The 25,523-nt window shown below is 43.7% G+C and overlaps 1 protein-coding gene across 2 annotated transcripts; it reads right to left on the bottom strand.

Moving 5' to 3' along the window:
- Positions 1-3: 3 nt before the first annotated feature.
- On the bottom strand, positions 4-25,523 carry tulp4a (TUB like protein 4a). Of its 2 annotated transcripts, none has more exons than XM_061704609.1 (14): positions 25,436-25,523; positions 22,569-23,304; positions 11,863-11,991; positions 10,829-10,990; positions 10,574-10,754; positions 9,319-9,426; positions 9,081-9,244; positions 8,487-8,711; positions 8,173-8,407; positions 7,948-8,092; positions 7,602-7,773; positions 7,437-7,530; positions 3,095-6,489; positions 4-2,764 (listed from the first exon to the last, which is right to left on the bottom strand). In XM_061704609.1, the coding sequence occupies exons 2-14, from the start codon at positions 22,818-22,820 to the stop codon at positions 2,648-2,650; spliced, it is 5,379 nt and encodes a 1,792-aa protein (XP_061560593.1). In that variant the 5' UTR covers positions 22,821-23,304; positions 25,436-25,523; the 3' UTR covers positions 4-2,647. The 2 variants fall into 2 exon arrangements, with proteins under 2 accessions (XP_061560593.1, XP_061560594.1); XM_061704610.1 differs by having other exon boundaries at positions 7,602-7,746.

The raw sequence follows: 25,523 nt of genomic DNA, 5'->3' as shown, positions 1-25,523 counted from the left end.
GGGAACAAAGATGTTTTATTCAAAAGATGTGTGACATATACAATTATAAAATAATTTACATGGCATGCCTTACTAATCCATTCACTAAAAACGTTCAGTCAACAACTTTTTTTCTTCTTTTTTTTAGGCTCTTAAAGTCTAACACCTACAAATACCAAGCACATACCTTTTCTCAAGAAAAGCCTAAATCTCCTCCATCTACATCAGGTTGAAAAACCTTTAGAAGTCCACGTCGGCACTTCTGAACTCGGAGGTTTGTGAACGTGTGACAATGATGTGAACGTGTCAAAAGCCGAGAGAGGGGACTCAATACTGATGCGATAGGTCGAACGTGAATAAACGATCGCGCATACACACACAACTTGACAGAAACACACTACTTGACTAGGCTACACTTGATCAATCATGTCCCCCCCCCCATTTCAAAAGTCACAAACTTGCCCCAACACCTCACAATTCAGGCTACACGAGAAGAAATGCACACACAAAAAAAATAAATTGCAGCAAGATGTTCACAATGTACAGTATGTATAGATATATCTCCTTTAGGAAATCGTCTCATAAATTAAAAACAAAAATTAATACAAAAAAGTATACGCCAGCAACTGAACATAAAAGTAAAGAATCAAAAGTGGGCCAACAACCATAGATTCTTTTCGCCGGAGAAAATATTGCACAACGAAACATAAATAGATGCATCTTACACCATGCATTTCTTCTTTTGGTCGTAACAGATATGCATCTCATTGTTAATTTTCTAGCCGCTTTTCGTTTTTAGCCAGCGTGCATTTTGGCACGAAAATTAAGGGAACAAGTTGACATTTTAGCAGAATAAAGTTGTAATATTACCAGGAAAAATACAATTAAGGTGGATTTAAAAAAAATAAAAATAAAAAATCAAACTTCACTAGGATAAGTCATATTATGAGGAAAAAGTCTTATTTACTGGGGGAAAATAGTACGGTTACATGAAATAGTCATTATTTATTATTATTAGTCAATAGTTGGAATCTTATAAGGAGAAAAAGTCCTAACTTTTGAGGAGTTAAGTTGCAATTTTATTTATTAAAAAGAAAAAACCAATACCTGCAATATTGTTATGGAAAAAAATGTCTTAATTTTATGATAGTAAAGTTGGCATATTGAGAGGTCATAATTTTGAGATTGCCGTTGTAATATCATGAGAAAAAAATGTCATAATTTTAGAGAATGTTTTATTATTCTGGGGAAAATCTGTAATTTCTAAACAGAGTAAAGTCAGAATATTACAAGGGCAAAAATATTTATATATTACTGAACTATTATTGTCAAGTTACACTACAAAAAGGTAGTCACTAAGTCCATTTTGTCACATCAAGACTATCTTCACAATGTACAGTTTAACAGCAGAGGGCTACTGACATTATCAAGTGGGGAATATTGACAATATTATAACTTTAATCTCATAATAATTTTGAGGAAAAACAAACTCCTAATATGACTTCATTCTTATACAAAATTTTGAGGCGGTCCAATTGCACCCCAAAAGCTGTTTTTGTTCATCGAACATGAGTTTTGTTGTGATGTAACAACAAACTATATTTGGAGAGTCAACACACTGGCTTCATCCTTCATTGGTGTTACGACTTTTAAAAAGACAAAACAAAATCAGCAAAAGATGATTTCAGTATTTGCATTGAACAGTATTACAGCATTGAAACACAGTGGCAGAGTCACCCAAGTCTCTTTACACACACACACACACACACACACACACACAAATCAGCTTTCATATTATATGACTGATATGTGTATTCTGTCAGAGGAGATTGTGAGAGAAATGTAGAAAAATATTCCCTGCACCTCGTTTAAGTGTGGTGTTTAAGAGTGGAGGGGTGGGGTCTGAACACTCACTTCACAGAAGTGACAACAGGTGCCATGGCTGACGTCATAGAGACGTTAATACAAGAGTAATATCACAACTTAAGTCTCCCGAATGAAAGCGGCGTGTGCTGACAGGATGGTGTGATTACATAGAACGCAAACAATGGTGACGATTCAAAATGTACAGTACGCATAACTTAATCCACGAGTCTTCATCCTTCAACAGCGTGTAAAACAACATTAAAAAAAAAACACATATTTCAACGCCACCGGTGTAAGACGTGTGAACTGACAGTAGCAAAAGGAATGGCAGAGAGCGAAAACAAAAGCCGACTGTCCACCATTTTGTGTCACAAATACTCCCTAAAAGCAAAAGCAGGGTCATCTATTGGTGAGTGTTGTACAGCCATGGATTTGAGTGGCCAGTAGTCGTACCTGTGTGTGCTCTGGAGAAAAACAACATATCACCAGAGTGTGGTTTTCAAGTATTACTGCTGCTCCTTTAAAAAAAAAAAAAAAAAAAAAAAATCTTATCCAAACTGCACATTGACAGTTTCCTCACTCGGTCGTCTAAAAGCATTTAACTCGACTAACGAAAGCAGCGTTTATTTGCATGGCGGTTGCCAAAAGCGCAGTGCTCGGCAACTGCGCCTCAAGTGGCAGGATCGCGTAGTGCAACGGGATCGGATCTCTTCCCCCTGTGTCTTCTCTGTCTCTCTGTCCGGGCGTGTCTCTGTGAAAAAACGGTGACTTTCTTAAATCCCACGTGTGGCAGGGCGGCATTTCACTTGAGGCGTTGCGTGACGTTTGCCAAAGCCACCGCAAAGGCCTGCACGGCAGAAAAGGGATACTGAAAGTCCAGGATGTAGGCGTTGCCGTCGATGCGACCGAATTGCATCACCTGCGAAAGACAGCGGGAGCAAAAACGTTAGCACAGCTCAAGGATTTCACAATTCCATCAATCCATTTTTTATAGCGCTTGTCCTCATTAAAACAGAAGTTTGCTATTCAAAAAAGTCACTTTTTGTCATATCTGTTACAACAGTCATTTTGACTTGACAGTAGTACTCGATAAATATGATTCATGAAAAATAAATCAACCATTTCTGACCCCATCTAAGAGATGAAATGAATTTCCATTGTTTTCAATGGCAGCATTTGTTTCAATTGTTCGAACTCAGAAATTCTATATGTACCGGTAAATCATATGACACATAGTGATCTTTCTTACCTGTCTGCCCTCAAGTTCAATCTGAAAGTTTTTGGCGGACTCCTGCGTGACGCGTCCACCAAAGTCCAGCTGATACACCTGCGTGGCCTCATTCCACAGCGGCTGCTTGTTTGCCATGACGTACACGAAGCCCTGGCTGCCCAGCCCTCGGTCCTCCTTCTCATTGGCCTTACGGCATTTCATCTCCTCCAGTTCGCTGGCCGCCCTGAGGTTCCTCTTCGTCTTCCAGCCTTTCTTCCCGCTCTGGCACTGGTTGAGCAGCTCATCCCCGCTGATGAAAAGCTCCGGCTCGCTCTCTGAGCTGTCCTGGAACTCGCTGTTGGCTGCGGCCTTGCTCAGCTTCTTGGCCTTTAGCTGCTCCTTCGGTCCTTTCACCTTCTTCTTGTCCCTCCCTCCCAGCCGTGGACTGGAGATGAGGGAGTTGAAGTCCCCCAGTGCCCTGCCCTCCTTTTTGGACTTGCTCCCTTCAGCCAGAGGCGGCACGTTGGCCTCCTCCGCCCGCCCGTCCGCCCTCTTGCGGTTCTTCTTGCTGAACTTCTCCGACCGAGGCGGCACAGGGCTCTCGGCTAAGGACAGCACTTCCTGGAAACCTTCCCCGGTTTCTGCCATGGCTTCCTGTAACCCTGTGTGATTCTGCAGTTCTGCGTGTGGTGGCGGCGGGGGTGGCGGTGGAGGAGGCGGCGGTGGTGAAAGAGCATTTTTGTCTACGAACATATGGGAAGCTTTGGGCGGTAGGGGCACAGCAGGACTGGGAATAGGGGGGCACGAGTTATACGTACCCCACGGTGTGTGGAGTGCGATGGGAGGAATGGGAATCCCGGCGCAAGCGTTTCCCGCGGGGTACATAGGTGGTAGAGGGCAGCAGGCCAGGTTGGTTAGACTGGCAGGGTAACCGGCAGGTAGGACAATGGTTGTGTCCTGCTGTGAGAGAGACACTGGTGGCACCACTTCTTTTGGGGAGGAGCAGGGGCGTGGTGACGTTAGGATGGGCTGAAGCTGGGCTCCCGAGTAGGCAGTGACTGCGGGATACTGGAGAGAAATTTGGTACCCGGCGGCGGCTTGAAAAGACGCAGCGCCGGGTGTCGTGGGAGACTTCGGAGACAGCACGTACGGTAGCCTGGACACGTCTAAGTGCTGAGCCGGGCTGAGGATAAGCGGGTGCGGCTTGTGGGGTCCCGGATGGCCGGCGGGGTTGAGCGTTGCAATTCGTTCCTGAGGGACCCACACCTCCTCCGTGGCGGCGGGGTCCCAGTGATAGGGAGGTGGGTGTTTAACGAGCAGGCCTGGCGTATCATTTCCTCCTAAAGCCAAATGCCTGAGGGACTGACTGAGCGTTTCGTCCTCAGTAAACGCTGAATTAACATAATCAATCCGGTCTCTGCTGCTGCCTCCTCCTGCGGTGGATCCAGATCCTTCCAGTGAGCTGAGCAGGCTGTAAGAGGACTGCGAGGCCAGAGGGGCACTGCTGTTGGAGTGCACGATAACTGTGCTGTGCGGCGCTCCGTTCCCTGGAGGAAAATCCTGTCTGATTATGGTACCCCCTGCTATTCCATTGGCGCTGCCTGGAGCCGTGACCCCAAGGCTGGACCCGCTGCTACACTGACTGCAGGTGTATAAGGCTGTTTGTACCCTCTGCTGGTAGGAGGCCGCTAGTGCACTGCTATTTTTAGCTTTCGGTGGCAGTGGTAGCGGTCTGGGCGGCTCTATCATTTGGGACACTTTGAGGGTGGCCTCCCGGCTATTCCTCCTGAGAGTGGCGTGGATGAGACTGCTGTCCAGCTTCTGTCCAGGATTCCTGCCGCTATTCTGGTTGGCCAGGTCTGGATACGGGGGAGGGTCCCCGCTCGGTATGGAATAGCGAGGTGCGGCGAGTCTGTTGAGTGTGGCGGAGCTGTACGGCAGCTGGATCTTCTTGCCTTCTGCCGAGGAGGATGAGGATGAAGAGGTGACCCTGAGGGTTGCAGAACTTCCGGGCCCTTGCATGCTGTAGACATTCTGATTGCAGACAAGTCGGGTTCGAGGACGACAGACTTCCTCCACGTTACCGCTGCTGTCAAAGGTGGTGATTCTCTCATAGCCCAGTGGTGTGGTGTACTGGCTTTGTTGCTGACTTAGGGGATACAGTTGTATGTCCCCCTTCTTTACACAGAGATCACCAGGAGGTGGCGTTCCGGTGGAGCCCCCAGTTGTTCCAGATGAAGCATTTGAGGGCGTACCGGAGGCCGAGATGGAAGCAGCAGCCGCCGCCGCGGCAGCAGCTGCCGCCACAGCAGCAGCCACAGTTCCAGGATAAGGAGGTGGGGGGTTCATTTTACTTAGCTCCGGCGGTGCGCTGAAAACCACCGTGTCGGCCTCGGCCAACTGCGGACCAGAACGCATCGTCTTTATTTTCAGGAGGCTCTCGTGTTCGCCCACGGTTCCCCTCTCGACAAGCAGATCGGGCGGCGGGTGAGGGATCTGGATCTGCAGCGCACCCGTCGGAAGCATGGCCGCTCCGGAGGTCTGTGCTGATGACATGGAGGGGACGGGGATTTGAATGTGAAGCTGCTGCTGTTGTTGCTGCATCTGATGCATTTGCTGCTGGTGGTGCAGCTGCTGCTGCAGTATGTGCTGCTGGAGCTGTTGCTGATGATGATGTTGCTGCTGCTGCATGTGTTGAAGCTGCTGCTGCTGTAGCTGTTGTTGCTGCTGCTGCTGCTGGAGCATCTGTTGTTGCTGCTGCTGCTGCTGCTGCATCTGTTGTTGCTGCTGCTGCTGCTGCTGCATCTGTTGTTGCTGCTGCTGCTGCTGCTGCATCTGTTGTTGCTGCTGCTGCTGCTGTAGCTGTTGTTGATGGTGCTGTAGTTGCTGATGGTGTAGGAGTTGTAACTGCTGCTGCTGCTGCTGTTGTTGTTGTTGTTGTGAAGGCTGATGAGTGTGTGTAGCTCCGACCGTGAGGCGACTCATGTCGAGCCCTCCAAAGATGACCTGACCAGGACTTGAGTATCGAGTAGGGACTGTGTACTGGGCTGTGAGGACAGTGTCTTGGCTTTGGTCGGAACTAGCAGCTGCTGCAGCAGCAGCTCCCGGGGAGGTGGCCGTGGGGTTGGTTAGAACATCCAGCTGAACGTTTTGATTGGCTAGCAGGGACTGGACAAGGCCGATACTCTGGGCGGGGGACATGGCCTGGGCGGGACTGTGGATGGGCGCGATTGGGATGTTGACAGTGCAGGGCGGGTTTTTGTCGTCGACACCACCGGCTGGGCCCGAGACGGGCAGGTCGTCTTCGTCCTCGCTGAAGACGTTGGGGCTGAAGACGGGCAGGTTGATGTACTCCATGGAGATCTTGCGCACCTCTGGCAGGTATATTGTCATTTGTCTGGGCTGCAGGTGGAGGAGGCTGGTTTTGTAGATGACTGAGAGCAGATGAGGGGGAAAATTCAGAAGGAAAAGAGGAATATCGCCGGTTAAAATGTTAGAATAAATCAAGTTTCAATGGAACCTCTTGAGGGCATACAAGTCCAATTCAACCCCAACTTTATGGACAAACAATGTTGATTTTCAAAACATGTTCTACCAAAATTGTCTGAAACTTTAGTGTGAACCACAGCCATGAATGACATCACGCGAGACCTCGGTTTAGCAAACAATGGAGGATGAATTCTCTTTGGAGCAACGCACTCTCTCAGTAAGTTTATAAAATTGGCATTGGTTAAGAATGTTTTGTTGATTAGCTCCCTAACTTATTTTTACAATTGTGTGACTGTGAAGAAATATACAAGTTTGAGTTAAAACCTTAGCTTTACAGTTTATAAATGCTTTATGATGGTGACATAACGGATTCCCCACAATGGATTGTTAGACTTTAGATCAGGGGTGGGCAAAATATGGCCTGACGGCCACATACGGCTCCATTCTTTAATCCGGTCCACCAAGCATTTACATTATAGAGAGTGCTTTAATATTTGTTGCATTAATTTAGCAGTTTTATTTCACAAAAATTAGTTAAAATTGGTTTATTTATTTATTACCTTATCAAATAATTGGTAATTTATTTATTGTAAATAACAACACAGTATTAAAATAAATCATTTTACAAACTTCTAAAAATTATTCAATTAAATAATTGGTTAATTAATAATATAATTAAATTAATTATAAATACAATGTAAAAATGAGACTGAAAATGAGAGTATTTTACATTTACATATATTTAAACTTTTTTTATAACCTCAACTACGAATGACCTGGCCCCTCTGTCCGTTTTAAAACTCAAATGTGGACCTTGAGCTAAAAAATGTGCCCACCCTTAGAGGTTCCACTATACTATGTTATCACTCACACAAAGACATTGATAGATTACCTGCACCAAGGTTTGTTGGCAAAAATGCAGCGAGCCCGACAATCTTGAATTTTGTTCCCCAAATATTTGATGTGACCTGAGCAAGGTAGTTTTGCTGAAATATATGTATTAAAACACATTGGTCAGAAATAGTCATTGTTTTAATGGCATAATCATCCTCAGTACCTGAGTAATGTCGTCTAAAGGAAATTCTCTCCGTGTTAGACTAGGCGATCCAATGGAGGGTTTGCGTATTGGTAGCCGCGGTGACCTGGAAACTTCCTGGGCGGCACGAGAGAGTTTTGGTGATTTCCTGGGATCGATGTTGATTCTGTTGGTAAAGGGACAAACTAAGTCTCTACAGAGAAGGTAGCAAATGGGAAGGTAAAACGATTTAGGCATGCAGTGAAGTGCAAAACAAGCTTTGACATTCCATTCGGACGAATTATGGTAAGGGGAACTCACCAGCATTATGCAAAAAAAAGAATTGTGTTAAGTAAATAAATCAAGTAATTTGTGTGTGATTGCTCACCTGGGTAGCTTGGGGGACTTACTGCCCCGGGATATCTTTGGAGACTTCTTGCCGACCCAGTCATCACTGAGCTCGATGTCACTGGAGTCTGAGCAGTTACAGCTGTCAATCATTGCTGATATCAGACTGTTGCCATATATTTCATCTGAGGAGATGGAAGGAAATGAGATTGAATGTGTTAGTGTGGAAACACAATTGTCAAGTAAAGACAGTACATCGTCTTACCTGTTTTTCCATCCGTCTTGGGGTCCATAATGACAAACTCTGGGCGTAGTTTACTTATTCGTCGTCCTTTAAGAATGGGCACCAGACCCCCTAAGTACTCCAAATACAGAGTGTAGCAGGGACCCCCCACCTCTGGGTTGTCCTCTGTACGCTTCATTGTACAATGCAGACGCTCATTGCCAGCTGTTGGGTAGCTCACAAAGTCGCGCATGTTGTTGGGGTCTGGAATGGGCTGCTGGTGGGGGAGGGGCAGGTTTTATTGTCAAATATTATAATTTCTTTTAATGTCTGAACATCCCGTCATCCTGTCTTACCTTGATGGTGGGGAAAAAAGCGGAAGTGACATAGGAACATAGGCGTGACGGCATGGTGAGCTTGGCCACGTCCTTCTCCTCCTTCACGGCCGTTGCGATGCCCTGCTGGCAGAGGAGCTGCAGGCTGGCGACACGGTGCTCCACACGCACCACGTAGAGCGCCGGGCCACACGCCAGGAAGAGACGGGAGTCCCGGTGGCCCCAGCAGAGGGTGGTGATGGGGCGCTGCCAAGCAAATGGAGCAATGGTGTGAGTATTCATGGTAAGTAGAGAACATTAACATTGCATAATTTTGCAATCTTCAGTTGTTTTTCAGTGAATTACACATAAGTGATCTGCCCAATGAAAATCAACTATCTTCAAGTTGTGTGTTCCTTCCCTGTTTAATCCTAAATTCATCCATCCATCCACTTTGCTGTATATAGTGGCTGTCCTTATTAGGGTTGCCGGGTACCCGGAGCCTACCATAGCAAAAACTAAAATCTACCCTAATATGCTTGTTCTTTGTATGCCAGGACATTTATTCTTACCAGGTAGCTTTTGTGTAAGAGCATTTCACTTATGATGTATAATTATTAAATGACTGTTGATCACCTGTGCTGGTGTTTCCAGTGTATAAATGTGTTCACCCCGAACGTTATAGAACTTGACAATAGCATTCCTGGTGGGAGGACAAGAGGGGTCGTGGGAGAGGAGCGTCTTCTCCATGCCAGCGACCGAAAGAAGGTCCCCCTGTGAACACCACTGGACGACCACATCTGCAGCACAAAAGGATTTTAAGACTGGAGTCATGAGATGAAGATTGAAAAGAAGAGGAGTGCGGCTCGATTACCTTTCAGACCGGTGCGGATGAGGGTTGGGGAGAGGTCATCGTAGTTGTTCATGAGGCTAATGTCTCCGGAGGTGAAGCTGACTGTCAGCAGAGGTTTGTGGCTGTGCACTGAGAAGACAAAAAAGAAGTGAAAAAAAGATTTGTACACAGCCAAGAACAATCAAGACTCCGCTGCAAATAAAAATATAATTTTCCAGACAAAAAATAGATTGTTACCTTAGTATGTGCTGTGGTCCGAAAATGGCCAGTAAATGAATTCATTTGCATAAACATTACTGCGGGGTGCAATGATAAAGGATGATCGTCATACATTACATTAGAGGGCATCTGGCAGGTGGATGTGAAAACCAGTTGTGGTGAGTGTTTGTATTACGTGTTTACAAGTCATTTGGAGAAGTGTATACAACAGCAAACAGTTACCAGTGAAGTTAAGAGTTAGCCTAGCTTCTTCTGCTACTACTCTTCTTATAGTATTTCATTATGAGCCCTGGCGCTACAACAGACATTAGGTTTGGGGGAGGAGCCTCGTAATTGTCGGTAGCGCTATCGTTATGTGTGTGGTGTGCTGTGATTGTCATTAGAAGTACACCACACGCTTGAAGAGCCGTAAGCACACATTTACCAACTTTTTGCTTGTCACGTTCGTGGTCTCACTTTATTTTAAAATTTGGTTAAGATGTTAAAAAACAGTATATGTGTACCCCGCTTTAGATGATCGTTCTGACCTAAACAAAATATGATAAACAGAAAAACACTACATCACATTTGCAGGTAAATGTTAATGTTATGTTGCTAGCCCATCTCGCAAACACCCACTCGCAAAATTGCTCTGAATGAACCGTTTGATTGGCCGCATCCTGTCGTGTGGAAGGCGTTACAATGCATGTGATTGGTCTATGCATGTACCACAAAAGCACACACGTAGGAATGGAGACTGACTCTATGCATTTATAGATATTAAGTTGTTAGTTACATGACTCATATGAAGGGGCAAGTAAAGTTTTGAGTGATTTAACCTTTAATGAGTAAAGCAGTTGGACTGCGGAGACTAAGGAACTTGCAGTGCATCCATTAATTGGTACCACACTGGGAAATGCAATAAGAGCATTAGTAAGCGCTGATGGAGTGAGGAGAGGGTGGAGAAGCTCACAGATGGTGGCACATCTGCTTTCCTCATGCAAGTAAATAAAACAGCTGGACAACGGGATGTCAGCGCTGCCAGCAGACACGACATGCTATTGTGAAGTAAGCGTACCTCGCTGTTGGGGGTAATCGTCAGAATCCGTGTCACTCTCGCTGCTGTCCTCCACCAGGAAGCTGGGGTAGTTCCACGACATGCTGACGATGCCGTCCGACTCGTGCAGCAGAATGTGGGCCAGCATGCGCCCATGGCAGTCCATCACGATCACCTGTCCGTCAGCGGTGCCAAACAAAACCTGTAAAGTAACAGTAAAACATATTAGAATAATAGTGTAATGGTGAATTTTGGGAAGAAAGAAGTGTGTTGTACCTGCTGGTCGTCAGGTGTCCAGATACCGCACGTGATCTGACTCTCCAGATTGATCTCGGAGGACCAGTGTCTCTGCCCACTAACGGACCCCACCAGCACAAAGCCGTCGCGGTAAGAGATGAGCGCCTGAGTGCCGTCGTGCGACCACGTGAAGTCACTCACCTGCAGAGCCACCGACACACGGGATCACGACAACTGATTTATGTAATTTCAAATGGTCAGCAATACAGGAGGTCCTCGCTTTACAATGGTTCCCACCGCCGAGGTTTTGACGTTACAAAACAAAGTCAAATAAACTACCACCCTACTTGCTGTTTTCATATTCATGACGTAGAAGTAGTTTTTGTACGAATATATAAAAATGGGTAAGTGATAAACTGTGACATGTCTTACTTGGTACAAATTGGCCACCGTCAGAACGGAACTCTTGTAGGAGCCCCTGTAGGGGTTTAACAACTTCAGATTTTGTGTTGTCAACAGGTGATGAGTTGACATTGATCAATCTCATTGATTTTTTTTTTCTTCAGTTGTCAACTTTCTGTGTCCTTTTGCCCCAAAACACAAGTGAGAAACCCCCTCCCACCGACTTGTTTATCCAATCACATTCAGACACTCGCTCATCCAATCACATTCAGATACCTTCATGGCCTTGCAGACTGTCAGAACTTTTAAAATTAACACCAATTCACGGAGCACAACTGCAGAGCCACTACTCACCACAATATAACACAATAATCGTCACCGGCAGTGGTATAGTTGATGCGTTCAACCTCTAAAACCTCTGTATGTCATACAGTAGAATCAGGATAATTATTACAAGGTTTTGTTTTGTGGAAAAATATGTTTAACATCACAATAAAGGGCCAACATAAATTTTGGCCATAGGAAATTATGGATATTTCCGCCCATAAAACTTTATTAACTGCCATTCAAATGTAAAAATAATTTAACCACTGTTAATATTAAAACCTAAAAACAATAACTCCCTTATCTTTTTTTTGTTCACTGTATCCTTTCTACTTTGCGGACTCTACCTGAGCTCCGCGGTCATTGACCAGCTCCACGGACCAACGGCCCTCGTACTGGATCCAAACAAAGATGCCGCCATCTGTATCACAGGTGGCCAGTTTCTGGAAGGGCTCATTCCATCGCACCAGGACCACCTTAAAGTACACACAGAGACAAATGAGGCGACTTTGAGGACACAAACAGCTGTCAGATATGCAATGCTTCCATGCTAGTTCTGCAGACTGTTTCAAGCTGCTCTACTGTATGTGTCCCACTGCAGTGAGCCACCGGTGGTCACATTAGCACTGAGCTAAATTTAGCGCTTGAACTAAAATGACTATACAGTATATCATTAAGTGGGTTAACCTCATTTTGAAAAATCCTCAGAGGGGCTGTAATTATCAGATATATTACACACAATTGAGGTTCAACATTTTATGACAAAAATAGAAGACGTTTTATGTCAACTTGTCAAGTATGTCGATGGAGAGTATATAGAGCAATAGCAAGTACTAATTTTGCATTGGAAAAAAAGCTTCATACAAATTTTGATACCTCAGAGGCTTTTCATAAAGACAATAACGTCTCTATAATTGCCCTGGCAACACCAGATCAAGTGCTTTGGTACTTGGACCAGTCAGTACACAATCCACTAATGTTACCATTTGTGTTCGAATTGTGCTCTACAAATAGATTTCCCTTGCCTAACTGTTCAGAGTAAACAAAGTGGAACCTACTAAAAGGGGCTGATAATGCAAGTTCCTTAAATTAACTTTACACATTAGAACTATGAGGGGCCTATGAGCGAAAAAAAAAATTGTGCCTAGTAATTAATTTGTTGATTTTTGATTAAGAACTTTGTCGAGGGCGTGGAATCGATTTTTTATTAATCGTGACTTGCCCCAACGGAGGCAAAATTGAGTGTGCTACATGGCAGAAACGAGCTGTGGTGCTGTTGATTTAGGCTCAGCTAGTTGGCTGTGAGCGGCACGGTGGAGCGTCTGCCTCACAGTTCTGAGGACCGGGGTTCAATCCCCGGCCCCGCCTGTGTGGAGTTTGCATGTTCTCCCTGTGCCTGCGTGGGTTTTCTCCGGGCACTACGGTTTTCTCCCACATCCCAAAAACATGCATGGTAGGTTGATTGAAGACTCTAAATTGCCCGTAGGTGTGAATGTGAGTGTTTGTTTATATGTGCCCTGCGATTGGCTGGCAACCAGTTCAGGGTGTAGTCCACCTCCTGCCCGATGATAGCTGGGATAGGCTACAGCACTCTCGCGACCCTTGTGAGGATAAGCGGCTCAGATAATGGATGGTTTGCTGTGTACGGAAGCCCAGCGTAACTAAACTATGCAAAATTGAGCCATCCACGCATATAGTCTTAATAATATATATTCTTTGAAATTGATGCAAAATATTTTTAAAAAATCTCATTGATCAGTCATTTTCTACTTAGTCTCTTATATGATAAAGTGTACCGCTACTAACTGAAATGAGTCAGACATAAAAGTATGAATCAACATCACAAAGATGATCAACAGAAGATTGAGGTGCTGATTGCTGCCACTCAGCATTATGGACCATTTAGTGTCACCTCAAAAGAACCCATCACCATCCCCAAGCGGTTCCCTCTTTTTTTTTCTGCATGTGTATGTGTCGCTAAGTGCCTGTTCTTCTGTAGCGTGACTCAGCCTATTCCCAGAGGAATAATCCTAACAGGGAGCAGCTCTGCGCTCACTCAGCAAAGCACGTGGGCCGTACATGCTCCTCGGCACAAGACAGGGCACGTTTTAGCCAGGCTTACACTCTCCGCGTGTGACAACGACAACAGCTAACGTTTGGGATAAGCTCACCACTCTCTGACCCCTTCACAAGGCCACCCTGTCACTCCCGAAAAACACGCCCTGATCTATTCATGGACGAGCGGAACGTGTGGTTTTAAGTCAAGCGAGTCATGATCAAACGAGCCCTAATCTAATTAGACAGCCCATTTAAAAAAAAAAAAAATTCTAACATAAAAATAAAAACCGCTTGAACGTGACAATAATTCATTTTAGCATCGTTAATGGCCGCAGTTACAATGCAGGACATAAACAATATTCAACACATGCATTGTTGCTGTCTTGAGTTGTCACTTCAGATTTTGTGAGTTCATTAAAAGTACTAAGAAAATCTATTTTTGTGTTTTTTCGGCAGAAAATAGAATATTGCTCATTCTGGAGATAGTCTGCATGTTCTTGCATGTATTTGCGTGGGTTTTCTTCGGGTACTCTGGCTCCCTCACACATTCCATATTACATGTTTTCGCTATCAAAAACAAAACAGAAATACTTTTTCAGATGGGCAACACAGTCAAGATGTGGTTATGTACATCTGCCTCACAGTTGAGTTCGGGGTTTGAATCTAGGCTTCCTGTGTGGGGTTTTCATGTTCTCCTTATGCTCGCGTGTTTTTTTTTCCCCAGGTACTCTGGCTTACTCCCACATTCCAAAACATGCATGTTAGGTTCATTGAAGAATAAACTGTCCACAGGAGTGTATGTATGTATGTCCACGACCCTAATGATGACAAGCAGTACAGAAAACGGACGGATGGAGAATAGCCAACAGCAAATTGTTAGGAATTCTAAACATTCATCTTGTAGCCACAATATTATCATTCAGCCCAAATTTATTCATACCCTGGGCAAATCTTTTTAATGTGTAGCGAATGAAAAAAAGAAAAAACTAAAGGATTTCCACGAAACTTTGAGGAGGAATGTGGCATCAAACAAGAGAGAATCCATTATATCGACCGATGGCTAAAGCACAAAATCTGAGACCAATACATTTTTGAGAAAATGAAAAAAACAAATCACCTATTTGTTTAGGGCAACCAATAAATAATACACTGTTTGAATGATTTCTATATTATGTGTGTACAATAGTGAACCTCCTTGTTGCCTCATCATTAACAAGAGTGTGGGTTTAAGTACATTTTGCATAATCCTGCTGGTACACAGATAAACAAGCATAATTTGTTTTGCTTCGTTGAAGGTCTGCGCTCGACAGAACATCATTTGAGTTGCACTGGTGTCAATTCACCACCTGGGTATTCTTTAACGAGGATAAAGATTGGGACTCGGCGACGCAGATTACTCTTAGGGTTTCAAAGGATTACCACTAGTTCGCCGCGAGGGGCTGGCATGTCACTAACGTGTGTACTTGAATGCACTACAGTAGAACATCAAGTCCTCATCATAATCATCCATCACGGATACGACAATAGCCTATCGTTGGGTTCTTTGTAAAAGCCACAGCGAATGTATGCCTTTAAGTATTGTTGTATTCTGTTTGTATGTGCTGCTGCTCTGTGTGTGATAAAGAAGTAGTTGTTTGAAGGTTTAGAATTACCGTAACATCTATGCTAATTTGTTAACTTGTTAATGGCGTTTTGCATTACATGTTAGCATTAAGCTAGTGGACTTTTGTTAGACAAAATTATACAGTTTGGTTAAACAATTTATTTTTTACACATACAATCTTAAATTATTTTGTTTTATGTGTCAATTATTTTTACGTTAAACAACTGGGAGTGACTGACAGCTTGAAGCAAGCATGCTTTGCCTCTTATTTGGAGAACTATGTAAGCGAGAGAGTCAGAACGTGCTTTAATTAAGGAACACTTTAAAAAGTGTGTCTTAATGGGGTTAAATGATTATGTGTGGCAGGGGTAAAATGATTACAAATGTTTTATAGTCTCTATATAGTGGATTTTCAACTATTGCGGGTGGGTCTGGAACGCAATTACCTCGATAAACGGGGGTTCACTCTAATAACATGCTCATGTTCTTGTCGTTACTTTGTTTTAATAAACCAACCAATGATGACTTTGGGTGATGTTTTGAGCAGATAATATATTTATATTATCGACGAACCAAGTCTGATTGATGCATGCAGGTAAAAACTGGATAGCTAAATTAGCCATTAAACTGCAAATTATCTCGCTACATAATACTATTCCAGTGTGTTGTTGACATGTGGAATCATGTCCTAGGAAGCCATTATTATGTATGATGTACATGTATAATGTACATGTATGTACATTATTTTCTTACATAAAACGTACGTAATATTATTATGTATAAATGGGTCCTTGGTGGAACACAAACATTCCAAGCCAGCTTCAATATTTTTAAACATTTAACATGCATGAACAACATAAATACATTTACATTTCTTGTGCTAAAGTGTAATTTGTGTTGTATTTTTAATTCTTATTTGCCAAAAAACCTTTCTACTGGGGAAGGAAAAAAATTGACTTGCAAATTATTAGGCTTTACATTAGGGCGAAACTTCAGTTAACAAAAGACCATAGGTAAAGCAAAAGAGGAAAAAAAAACAAAAATGGCGCTGTGTGCGCACATGTCGTGTCCCGCACCATCGTTTGCACCGGGGTGAGAATAATCTGCACATGTGAGTGTAAATTTAGCAGGGTGTGGAGATTAGTGCGAGCTGGTCAGACATCCCGCTGGGGAGACAGCTGAGCACCTCGCCGTGATGCAGCCAAGCCAGGACAGATCGGCCGTCACATGGAGACGAGACGGGATAAGGATAAGACGCCGCAGGACACTGAGGGATGGTGGCGATCACCGGCAGTGAATCCAATAAACAAATGGTTGGCAATTATCCTTTGCTTCATGATTAGAAAGAAGGGAATTAACAACGTAATACAACGGAAGGTCCAAAGTGGTTTGCTTTTTCTTAGGCTTTCATGTTTTCATCAATGGATTCCAATATTCCCCTCCCCAATTCAATTGACAGAGGCAATAAATTAATGGGGTTTGACGGAGAAAGTACCGACTAGAGTCATAACGCTGCAAACATACTACTTAATTAGGTAGGGTACTGTTTTAATAAAAAACCTTCCAAATAATATATAATAATCCTAACCCTAATAATCATGACTAAAGACATACGTTTACATGTATTTTTTCAATACGGAGCTGTCATCATATTTTTGACTTCTGTACTCCATATGCAGAAATAAGTTATTATGCAAATTTGTATTTGTATTACAATTTCCAAGAGGAAACAAATATTTAAGTTCACATGCACTTTACCCTTTTAGTGTTTATACACATTCTTTTACTATTGTACTCCATATGCACAAATGACCATCCATCCATTTTCCTTACCGCTTATCCTCACTAGGGTCGCGGGCTGCTGGCGCCTACCCCAGCTATCTTCGCCCTGAACCGGTTGCCAGCCAGTTGCAGGGCACATATAACCAAACAACCATTCACATGCACATTTACACCTACGGGCAATATAGTCTTCAATCAACCTACCACGTATGTTTTTGGGATGTGAGAGGTGCCCGGAGAAAACGCACCCAGGCATGGGGAGAACATGAAAACTCCACACAGGCGGGGCCGGGATTTGAACCCTGGTACCCAGAACTGTGAGGCAGATGTGCTAACCAGTCAATACCGTGCCCGCAAATTTTTATTATACAACCCCAATTCCAATGAAGTTGGGACGTTGTGTTAAACAAATAAAAACAGAATACAATGATTTGCAAATCATGTTCAACCTATATTTAAATCGAATACACTACAAAGACAAGATATTTAATGTTCAAACTGACAAACTTGATTGTTTTTCGCAAATAATCATTAACTTAGAATTTTATGGCTGCAACACGTTCCAAAAAAGCTGGGACAGGTGGCAAAAAAAGACTGAGAAAGTAAAATGTGCGCAATACAATGAATTAAACTTTAATTACATTCATAAACACACATTTCACAAAGCAGTGGATAATGTGACAAGCTTGAAGCTAAAAGCCTTATGCTTAATGACTACAAATGCCCCACATTTTTACTGTTGATTAGTAACATTTGTATTTCAGTTAAGAATGCTAAAAGTTTACATCAGATTGTGTTCTACTTTGGAGGTTCTACTGTACCGTATATTTAGCCTCTCTGAACCAAAACGTAATAAGATAAGAGAATGCTCCAGGTCTCTGATCCCTGAAATTATTGGCCGCTGCATATCCATTAATAATTCCCGCTTTGGAAAGTTGCCACCGTCTTTGTGTCTGTGGTGCCTTTTGTCAATGCGCTCTGTCTAAGAGCGGGCCGCTAAGCTGACCCCAGCAAGTTAAAAGAGGAGCCCAAATCAAATCAAGGGGCAGCGACGGGGGTTGCGGTGCAGTCAGCAGAAGTGAAAGGACATTGTGAAGGTGCAGTGTGTCAGTGGCAAGAGCACACAGGTCCATGGCAACACTCAGCACTGGCATGGAGCCCTTTGTTTTTGCCAAAAGAAATGAATAGTCTTGGCCAGATGAGAGGAACTGCGCACATTAAAAAAGAATCAATATCTAGATTGTTTTACCACAGTTTTACAACACACACGCCATCGCTTGGAAAGGGGATTTGTTTGTATTTTTTACAATAAAACCACATTGTGATCTAATTGGAAATTTTCATTCATTATTGGAAAGTGAAGACCAAACTAGCTCAGGAGCAAATGGGAGGGAGAGTCTGAGGCTGCTGATTTGGAGAAGATATTAAATCAGATGCTTAACTCAATAGAAGAGAAGTGCTGTGCTGTTAGAAAAAAAAGCAAATTGGGAAGTGTGGGGTGCGGGTGATGTGCAATGCAAGACAAAGGGCAACAGATACAGGCTTCATGGTACACTAGAGAGGTCCGATCATAGGGCAGAATCTTACCGTATTATCACGACCATAGGGCGCACCATATTAAAAGGTGCAGTCTCAGTTACGGGGTCTATTTCTGTATTTAACACATACACAAGGCGCACCGTATTATTGGGCGCAGGCATGGTAGAACATACGCTCGCTTAAAACATACGGTAGCATGCATGCACGCTAAAACAATGTTTTTAAAAAGGCAGCAGGAGCAAAACCGAGTTCGGTTGTACTTTATTGACGTATTTAACAATATACTCACGTTATTTTTTGATCCATCCTCATCCACAAATCCATCAAAGTCCTCATCTTCTGTATCCGAAATGAACAGCTGGGCAAGTTCTCAATCAAACACGCCAGGTTCTTCAGAAATGATGCCGGCTTTTACGAAAGGTCAAACAACAGTGCAAGCAGACACAATCCATTCACAAAATGTGGCGTAACTCGCCTCCTCGTCTTAGTAAAGCTGTGTTCGCCATCTGTCATCCATGGCTCCCACGCCGCTCACAACTTCACTTTGAACGCCCTGTTTACACCAATGTCCAGCGGTTGGAGTTCCTTCCTCAAGCCTCCCGGAATGATGGCAAGCTCCGAGTTATTGCACTCAGTCGAATGGTGACTGTAGAGACGCTTCTCCCGGCTGTTCTTTGCTCATTAATCCATTGCACGAGTTGGTCTTCCAACTCGGGCCACCTCGCCTTGTTTCTGCGGAAACTCAGCTTGCGAACCATGGATTCGTTGATCTTGAATTCTCTCGCAGCTGATCGATTGCCATGTTCCTCCGCGTAACTAATAGCTTGCAGATTAAACTGTACTTCGTAAGCGTGCCTCTTCGTAGGTGCCATTTTCGGAACTATATACCTACTGGGGGCGTGTCTTTAGCGTTCTCTGTCACGCGCACCCTCCCCCCTTTAGGTCCGCATGCTGTCCTCAGTCACGTCCGCCTTTCTCTATATAAGCATCGTGTCGGCAGGAAATGCTCCCAGTCAGTCAAGCGGAGCGCTCATTAAAGTCACACAACAACATTTACAGATTTTGGAACTGCGTGCCACATTGTAAGGCGCCCCGTCCATTTTGTAGAAAATGTAAGACTTTTAAGCGCGCCTTATGGTCGTGAAAATACGGTACTCGTAATTAACTAATTTTGGGTGTTTACAGCCAATATGGCAAAACCCTATTAGCCATTGTACTTTATTGTATTCCAATAATGTCACCAATCAAAGCAAATGCAACATAAATATACATGCATATATGTGAATATGTTATTTTGGAAACATAATCCTGTGTAAATGTAATTCGAGTTATAGAATAGAATAGGGTTTTATTTTCACTATTACAGGAACAACGAGAGCAATGGTTGCCATGGAAATATATGGAGGACCTCGATTGCCTTGGCAGAGGTTTGCACTCTCCTAGCTCCTCTCTTGAGCTATACGTGATGCTGAATTTATATAGCATTTGCATGTCAGTGATTATCGCGACAACGAACACATATAAGGCCAATAGAGCGCCTATTATGCCGAGGTATAGTAATATATTATCTATCTTATCGGCCTCGGATGGTTTCTGGGAGCAAACCAAGAGCTCGTTACGCAACATGTCCCTCTCCATGACTGGATTAGCGCAGTAAAGCCCTTCCTCTTAAGCGCAGCGCACAAGTCAAGAGGTCAGACAGGTAGAGAGCACATGAATTGCACGGGAGAACGATCTATGACGCAATGGATGGACCTAGTGGGGATAACCAAGGTGAAAAGACACCAATGCTCACAAAGTTTGTAAACATGCAGCTCCCCGAAGAGATTAGCTTTAGCCATAGCTGGACAAAGAGCAGCGGTTTTATCAGAGCGAGACACAAGAGCACTGATATATTTTCATTATGAAATGTATGTTTTTATATTTTTCTCTTTGGCCCACCATCAAAACAACGGAACACTTATTATTACCACTTTTTCGACTATGCTTGCCCATTTCAGTTACTATTGGCTTGTTCCCAGATGGATCTGCAAAGTAATCAATCCATTAGGCGTGACAGCCTAGATCTGCTCATCAATTTCCATAATTACACCTCTATGCCCCTCTGGTGCTCTTGTATTCCCCAGAGCCATGAGTGATCGAGGAAATTCTGAATCAAACACAAATCCATGATCAGCCGGACAAGCCGAAAAAAAGTGTGACGCGAGACCAACTTTCGCTGTGAAGTGCTCTTATAAAGCCTGCGTTTCCACCAGGTGCTATGCACAAATGGCTTGGTTGTCGATTACGAAGAAAGTTGAAGCTAAATATCTGCCTGAAAGCTTCGCAGTGATCATTTTTCTACATGGACTAATGTTACTGCAGTCACACGCACCTCTGAGAGTAGAAATAAGTTAGCGTGATGGCAGCGAGACAGGATGAAAGAGACCGTAAAAGACAGAATTAGTATTAGTAAATTACTTATTTGCAAAGCCTCTTTTAGGGCTGGAATATATTAGGGGTGGAACGTTTTTTGAAAACTGCCCCTCAGTCCCTATCACCCACGAATAGCAGGGCTTCACTGTACTGTCAGCCAGCTGTTTTCTTGTTTGTTTGACTAATCAGTGAGTTACATGCTGATGAAGCTTTCAACATCCCGCCTACAAAGCCCACGGTGGAAACGCAAACCTATTCTGGATTTTCTCATCCCAACTAAAAATTAACCGTATCGCTTGGTGGAAACATTGCTTGAGGGTTCTACACCTTTTTTTTTTTTGGCATCCATGCTCAAATAACGTGTCAACTGCAACATAATTATACTAGCATCCAATAATACTGTAACAATTCATGAATAGGTTTCCTCTAAGCTATAAATATAAATGTTGATATAAAGAAAATGTGCCATCTTAGTGTAGTATCTATTTTTGCTTGACAGGAGGAGAGCATATTGCCAGAAAACCCGCGCAACGGTCCACAACGGCATTTGTCAAACGACTCACATATTCAGCGCTCATATAGAATGAATAGACGCTGTCATGAGGGGGGAAAAAAGAGCGTCAAGAAGACTTGTCAAACGAGGTGTTGATCTATTTTGAATCGTATCCCAGAGGGAATATTCTGGAGCATTGCGAGTAAAAGGCGTATACAAATATTCCCATCTCTGGTTTTGTAAGCACGGTACAACTGACAGGAGGTCAGGAGGCGGCGGTGTAAGTGAGCAGTCGCTCATTAGACTGGAAAGAAAGAAAATGTGCAGCTTTTCATTCTCCCTGTTGAGCGTCAGTTTGGTTGAAACTAGGTCCAATTTCACTGCCGCTCCCTTTGACGAATCACGACACAGGAACAAGATGCCTATTAGGGGTGTACTCCAAGCCATGGTAGCCTTACTCATCGAAGATCGTGACGGCCTTGAGTAAAGGTCTACCCGGAGAAAACCCACACAAGCTCTTGGAGAACACGCAAGCAGAGCCAAGATTCAAACGCCGGACCTCAGACCTGTGATGCAGACCTGCCTGCTGACCCTAACATGCATATTTCTGTAATGGGGGAGGAAGCTGGAGTACCCGGAGAAAACCCACCAATTACTGGGACGAGGCACGGGGAGAACACTTCAAACGGGAAGGCTACAGCCGGGATTTGAATGCCAAACCGCTAGTTCACCGTGCTATCTATTCATTAAACGATATTTTATTTAAGCATAATTATATATTTGTGGGGGAAATATACAATATTGTGGAATAATATTATTAAAACGTTTTTGTACAGAAAAGGCCGCCACACCACAAATAGACGGATGTGGTTTTCAGTTTAGTTTTTTTTAAATTGTTTATTTTGGTGCTTAATAAACAACAAACATATTTTATCATAATAAAAATAAGTTAAGAAAAGTGCCAAAAAATTGGAATTCGATAGCCACAATATGAGGAAATACAGTTTGGATAAAGCAAAACAAAGGTACTTCTAAACTCTTTCTTTTCTACTCATGTTTAGATAGTACTACTGTGCCTGCTAATGATAATGTTAGCTTTATGATCAATATGCAGAGAGAAAAAGCAATAATTAAAGTAGGCAAATAAATATATTCCTTCTTACCTCGCTGTTGTGCCCCCTGAGGTTGAAGTTGACCCTCTGCGGGGTGGGCCGGTCCCGCCTGCAGTGACTGGATGTAAACGTGACGCCGACGACCCCCCGGCCGTTCCCGGTGGCCAGCCAGCCCTCCTCGTAGTAGCGCTTCCGGCACACCGGTTTCTCCTTCTCGCTCTTGGGCACGCGGCCTTTCCAGGACAGGCACAGGATGTTGGAGTCGCTGCAGAGGACCGGGCCGTGCTCCACGGAGGCAAACATCCCTGCGTCGTACGAGGAGAAGCTACCCGTGGCTGGTTGCGGGGGTGAGGGTCCTCACTTCAAGAGTCCCGTGCTGAGGTTACAGGTTCGATGATGAGCGCGAGACAGCGATAGTGCATAGTATGCGAGTCCCTGGACATCAGTGAAAACCTCTCAGAGAGTCAAAAAATGTCAGAAAAGTTGGAAAATAGGTGTTGGGAAGGCACTTGTCATAACTGAACATCCAGGAAGAAACAAACACATGTAAACCGCTAAGGTGTCTGCTCAGCGTGTCCCGCGGCTCATTCTCAATCCCGGCGCTGCTTGTGTGTCGCCGCCGTTGTGCTGTGTCCTCATCATCCGATCATGGCAGCGAGTGTAAGAGGAGGAGGAAGAGGAGGAGGAGGAGGAGGAGGAGGAGGGACTCCTCTCCATCAACTGTATCCCCACAGGAGCACCGCCCCTCCAGGTAACGTCATAACGCCTGCAAACCTCGGGCATCCCACTGTGGCAAGCCAGAGGAAAAACAGACAAATCGCAGCTCCACTTAGCAACGCTCATAAATAAACACTAATGTTTGCCGCGTAAATGACTTCTCATGTGAAATATTAATAAGGTGGCCTAAATTACCCCTCATTCCCTTTTCAGCACTACCTCAAATGTCTGACACATTAAAGCTTGTTACATTTGGACTTGTAAACAGCACGGAATGACAAGAACTGGCTAACAGAGAAACTTTGCGGTACAAAAAGGCACATTCATTTACTGTTGTACTCCACTAACCGTTTTTGATTTGGTTGTTTTATATTTATGGCCTAGAAGTGTTTTACATACAAATATTTAGTGTACGGCTTAGTCCCATCTTTGTACAAATTCTGTTTTTTCTATGATATGAGTGTGCCCGCTAGTGTACAACAAATTATTTCACACCTCGTAAAGTCACGCCTTCTGTCTCGGATTGGTTGTTATTCTTTGGACGCAATGGTTTCTTGTGTATCAAATTAGAGGCTTAAGATGGGGCCAGAGAGGTCAGATCGTATTTATGATGTACAGTACTACTTTCAGATAGGGATGGTTACGCGGCTCAAGCCTGTCTGCTCCAATCCGATTCGACCAAATGAAGCGGCGGAGTGGCGACGCAGCGTTCATCTCTCAATCTGTGAGGACGATGGTGGCGTGTGCGTAAGTGCATATGTTACATAAAGTTGTATACATAGATGGCTTGTGTTTTTTTTTTGTTTTAGCTTTTTTTTATAGCAAAAACACATCTTTGATGTAGAGACAATTGTGTGCCAGACACAACATGCATCAGCAATTTTATGAAAATGCAACAGTTGCTCGTCACCCTTTTGCCTCAGATAAAGTTGCCAGGGACGACCAGTCAATATCCCTGTTTCACAAGCAATTTACTTCCACGTTACCTTTCAAAAGGCTATGAAGTCAGCTAACTCAAAAGAGCGTAAAGTGGGTTAACGCCATGGATGAATGTATGAAAAGTTCTATGTAAATAAATTTGGCTTGGATATAACTTGCTTTTTAAAAAAAATGCAGATTTACCTCCCAATCTGTAGGCACCTACTGTATTATGAGACATCACAATATAGTAATAGTCACTTTGGAGCATTTATCTACAGCACAATGACGGAGGACTAGGTCTTTATTGAACACATGTAACAGTGAGACACATGACAGCCACGAAAGAAGGTTTTTCAACGCTTACGTTGAAAACCAATATGCAGGTTTAGCCAACGGATGGAGCTCTTTTTAAGTGTGTCAAATGCTTCGAAGCAGGGAATCATTTTAGTTTTTCATTCACTCATTATCCCTCTATTACTAATGTCACGTTCTAGTTCTGGGACTATTCTACGCAGTGGAGGGATTTTTAACCACATGCTTAATAATTTATCAAGCCTCGTGGATAATTTTTTTATCTCTGCCTTAATTAACACACGGTGGTGGAACGAGGCGGCCTCTTTGCGGCTAACATGAGGTAAACAAGGTGCGAGGAATAAATAGTGTGGTAATATAAGAGTAATAATGTGCATTGATGTTAAAAAAAAAATTTTTAAATAAAAAAAAAAAGGTCAATTGCAGTCTTATTCCATCACAGGCAGAAAACAGCTGAGTGCCCCGGATGATAGGGTAATAATATGACGGTGCGGAACAATACAACAATCTAGTTAAAATGATGCTAGGTGGAAGGAGCTCCTTTTGAGCTCCTGAGCATCAAAGCATGTCGCCATTAAACAAAAAATTACACACTTTCCTATCTGCTTTTCAATGATCGTTGGCGCAACATATGATTGCCTTTGATACCGTGTCCTTACCGATATTAAAAAAAAATAAAAGAAAAATAAAAGAAAAAAAATAAAAGAGGCGGCTAACGTTAGCTGATCCAGAACCAGCCAAGGCGCCGAACAGGGGGCTGTCCGTCCGCCGCTGGCACTGCTCGCTAACCGGCTACAGCTAGCCTAGCATGGCCAGTCGACTACTTATTTCGCGTTTTTTTAACCCTCATTGCGTAGCTACTTACGCATAATTACGCTTGAGTAGAATAACATGTATAGTATTGTTTTTTTGTGTGTGTGTATTAAATGCAGAGTGGAGAAAGCTCGACAGTGAGGTGGGAAGCTTACCTCGGCTGGTTGTCGCGGTTTGCTGCTCCGTTTGTGTATGTGTATATGTGTGAGTGAGGCTGTGTGAGCCGACTGACTTGACTGGCAA

The sequence above is a fragment of the Phycodurus eques genome, chromosome 18, assembly GCF_024500275.1.
Source record: "Phycodurus eques isolate BA_2022a chromosome 18, UOR_Pequ_1.1, whole genome shotgun sequence".
NCBI classification, from domain to species: domain Eukaryota; kingdom Metazoa; phylum Chordata; class Actinopteri; order Syngnathiformes; family Syngnathidae; genus Phycodurus; species Phycodurus eques.
This window is presented reverse-complemented; position numbering and strand designations above follow the sequence as displayed.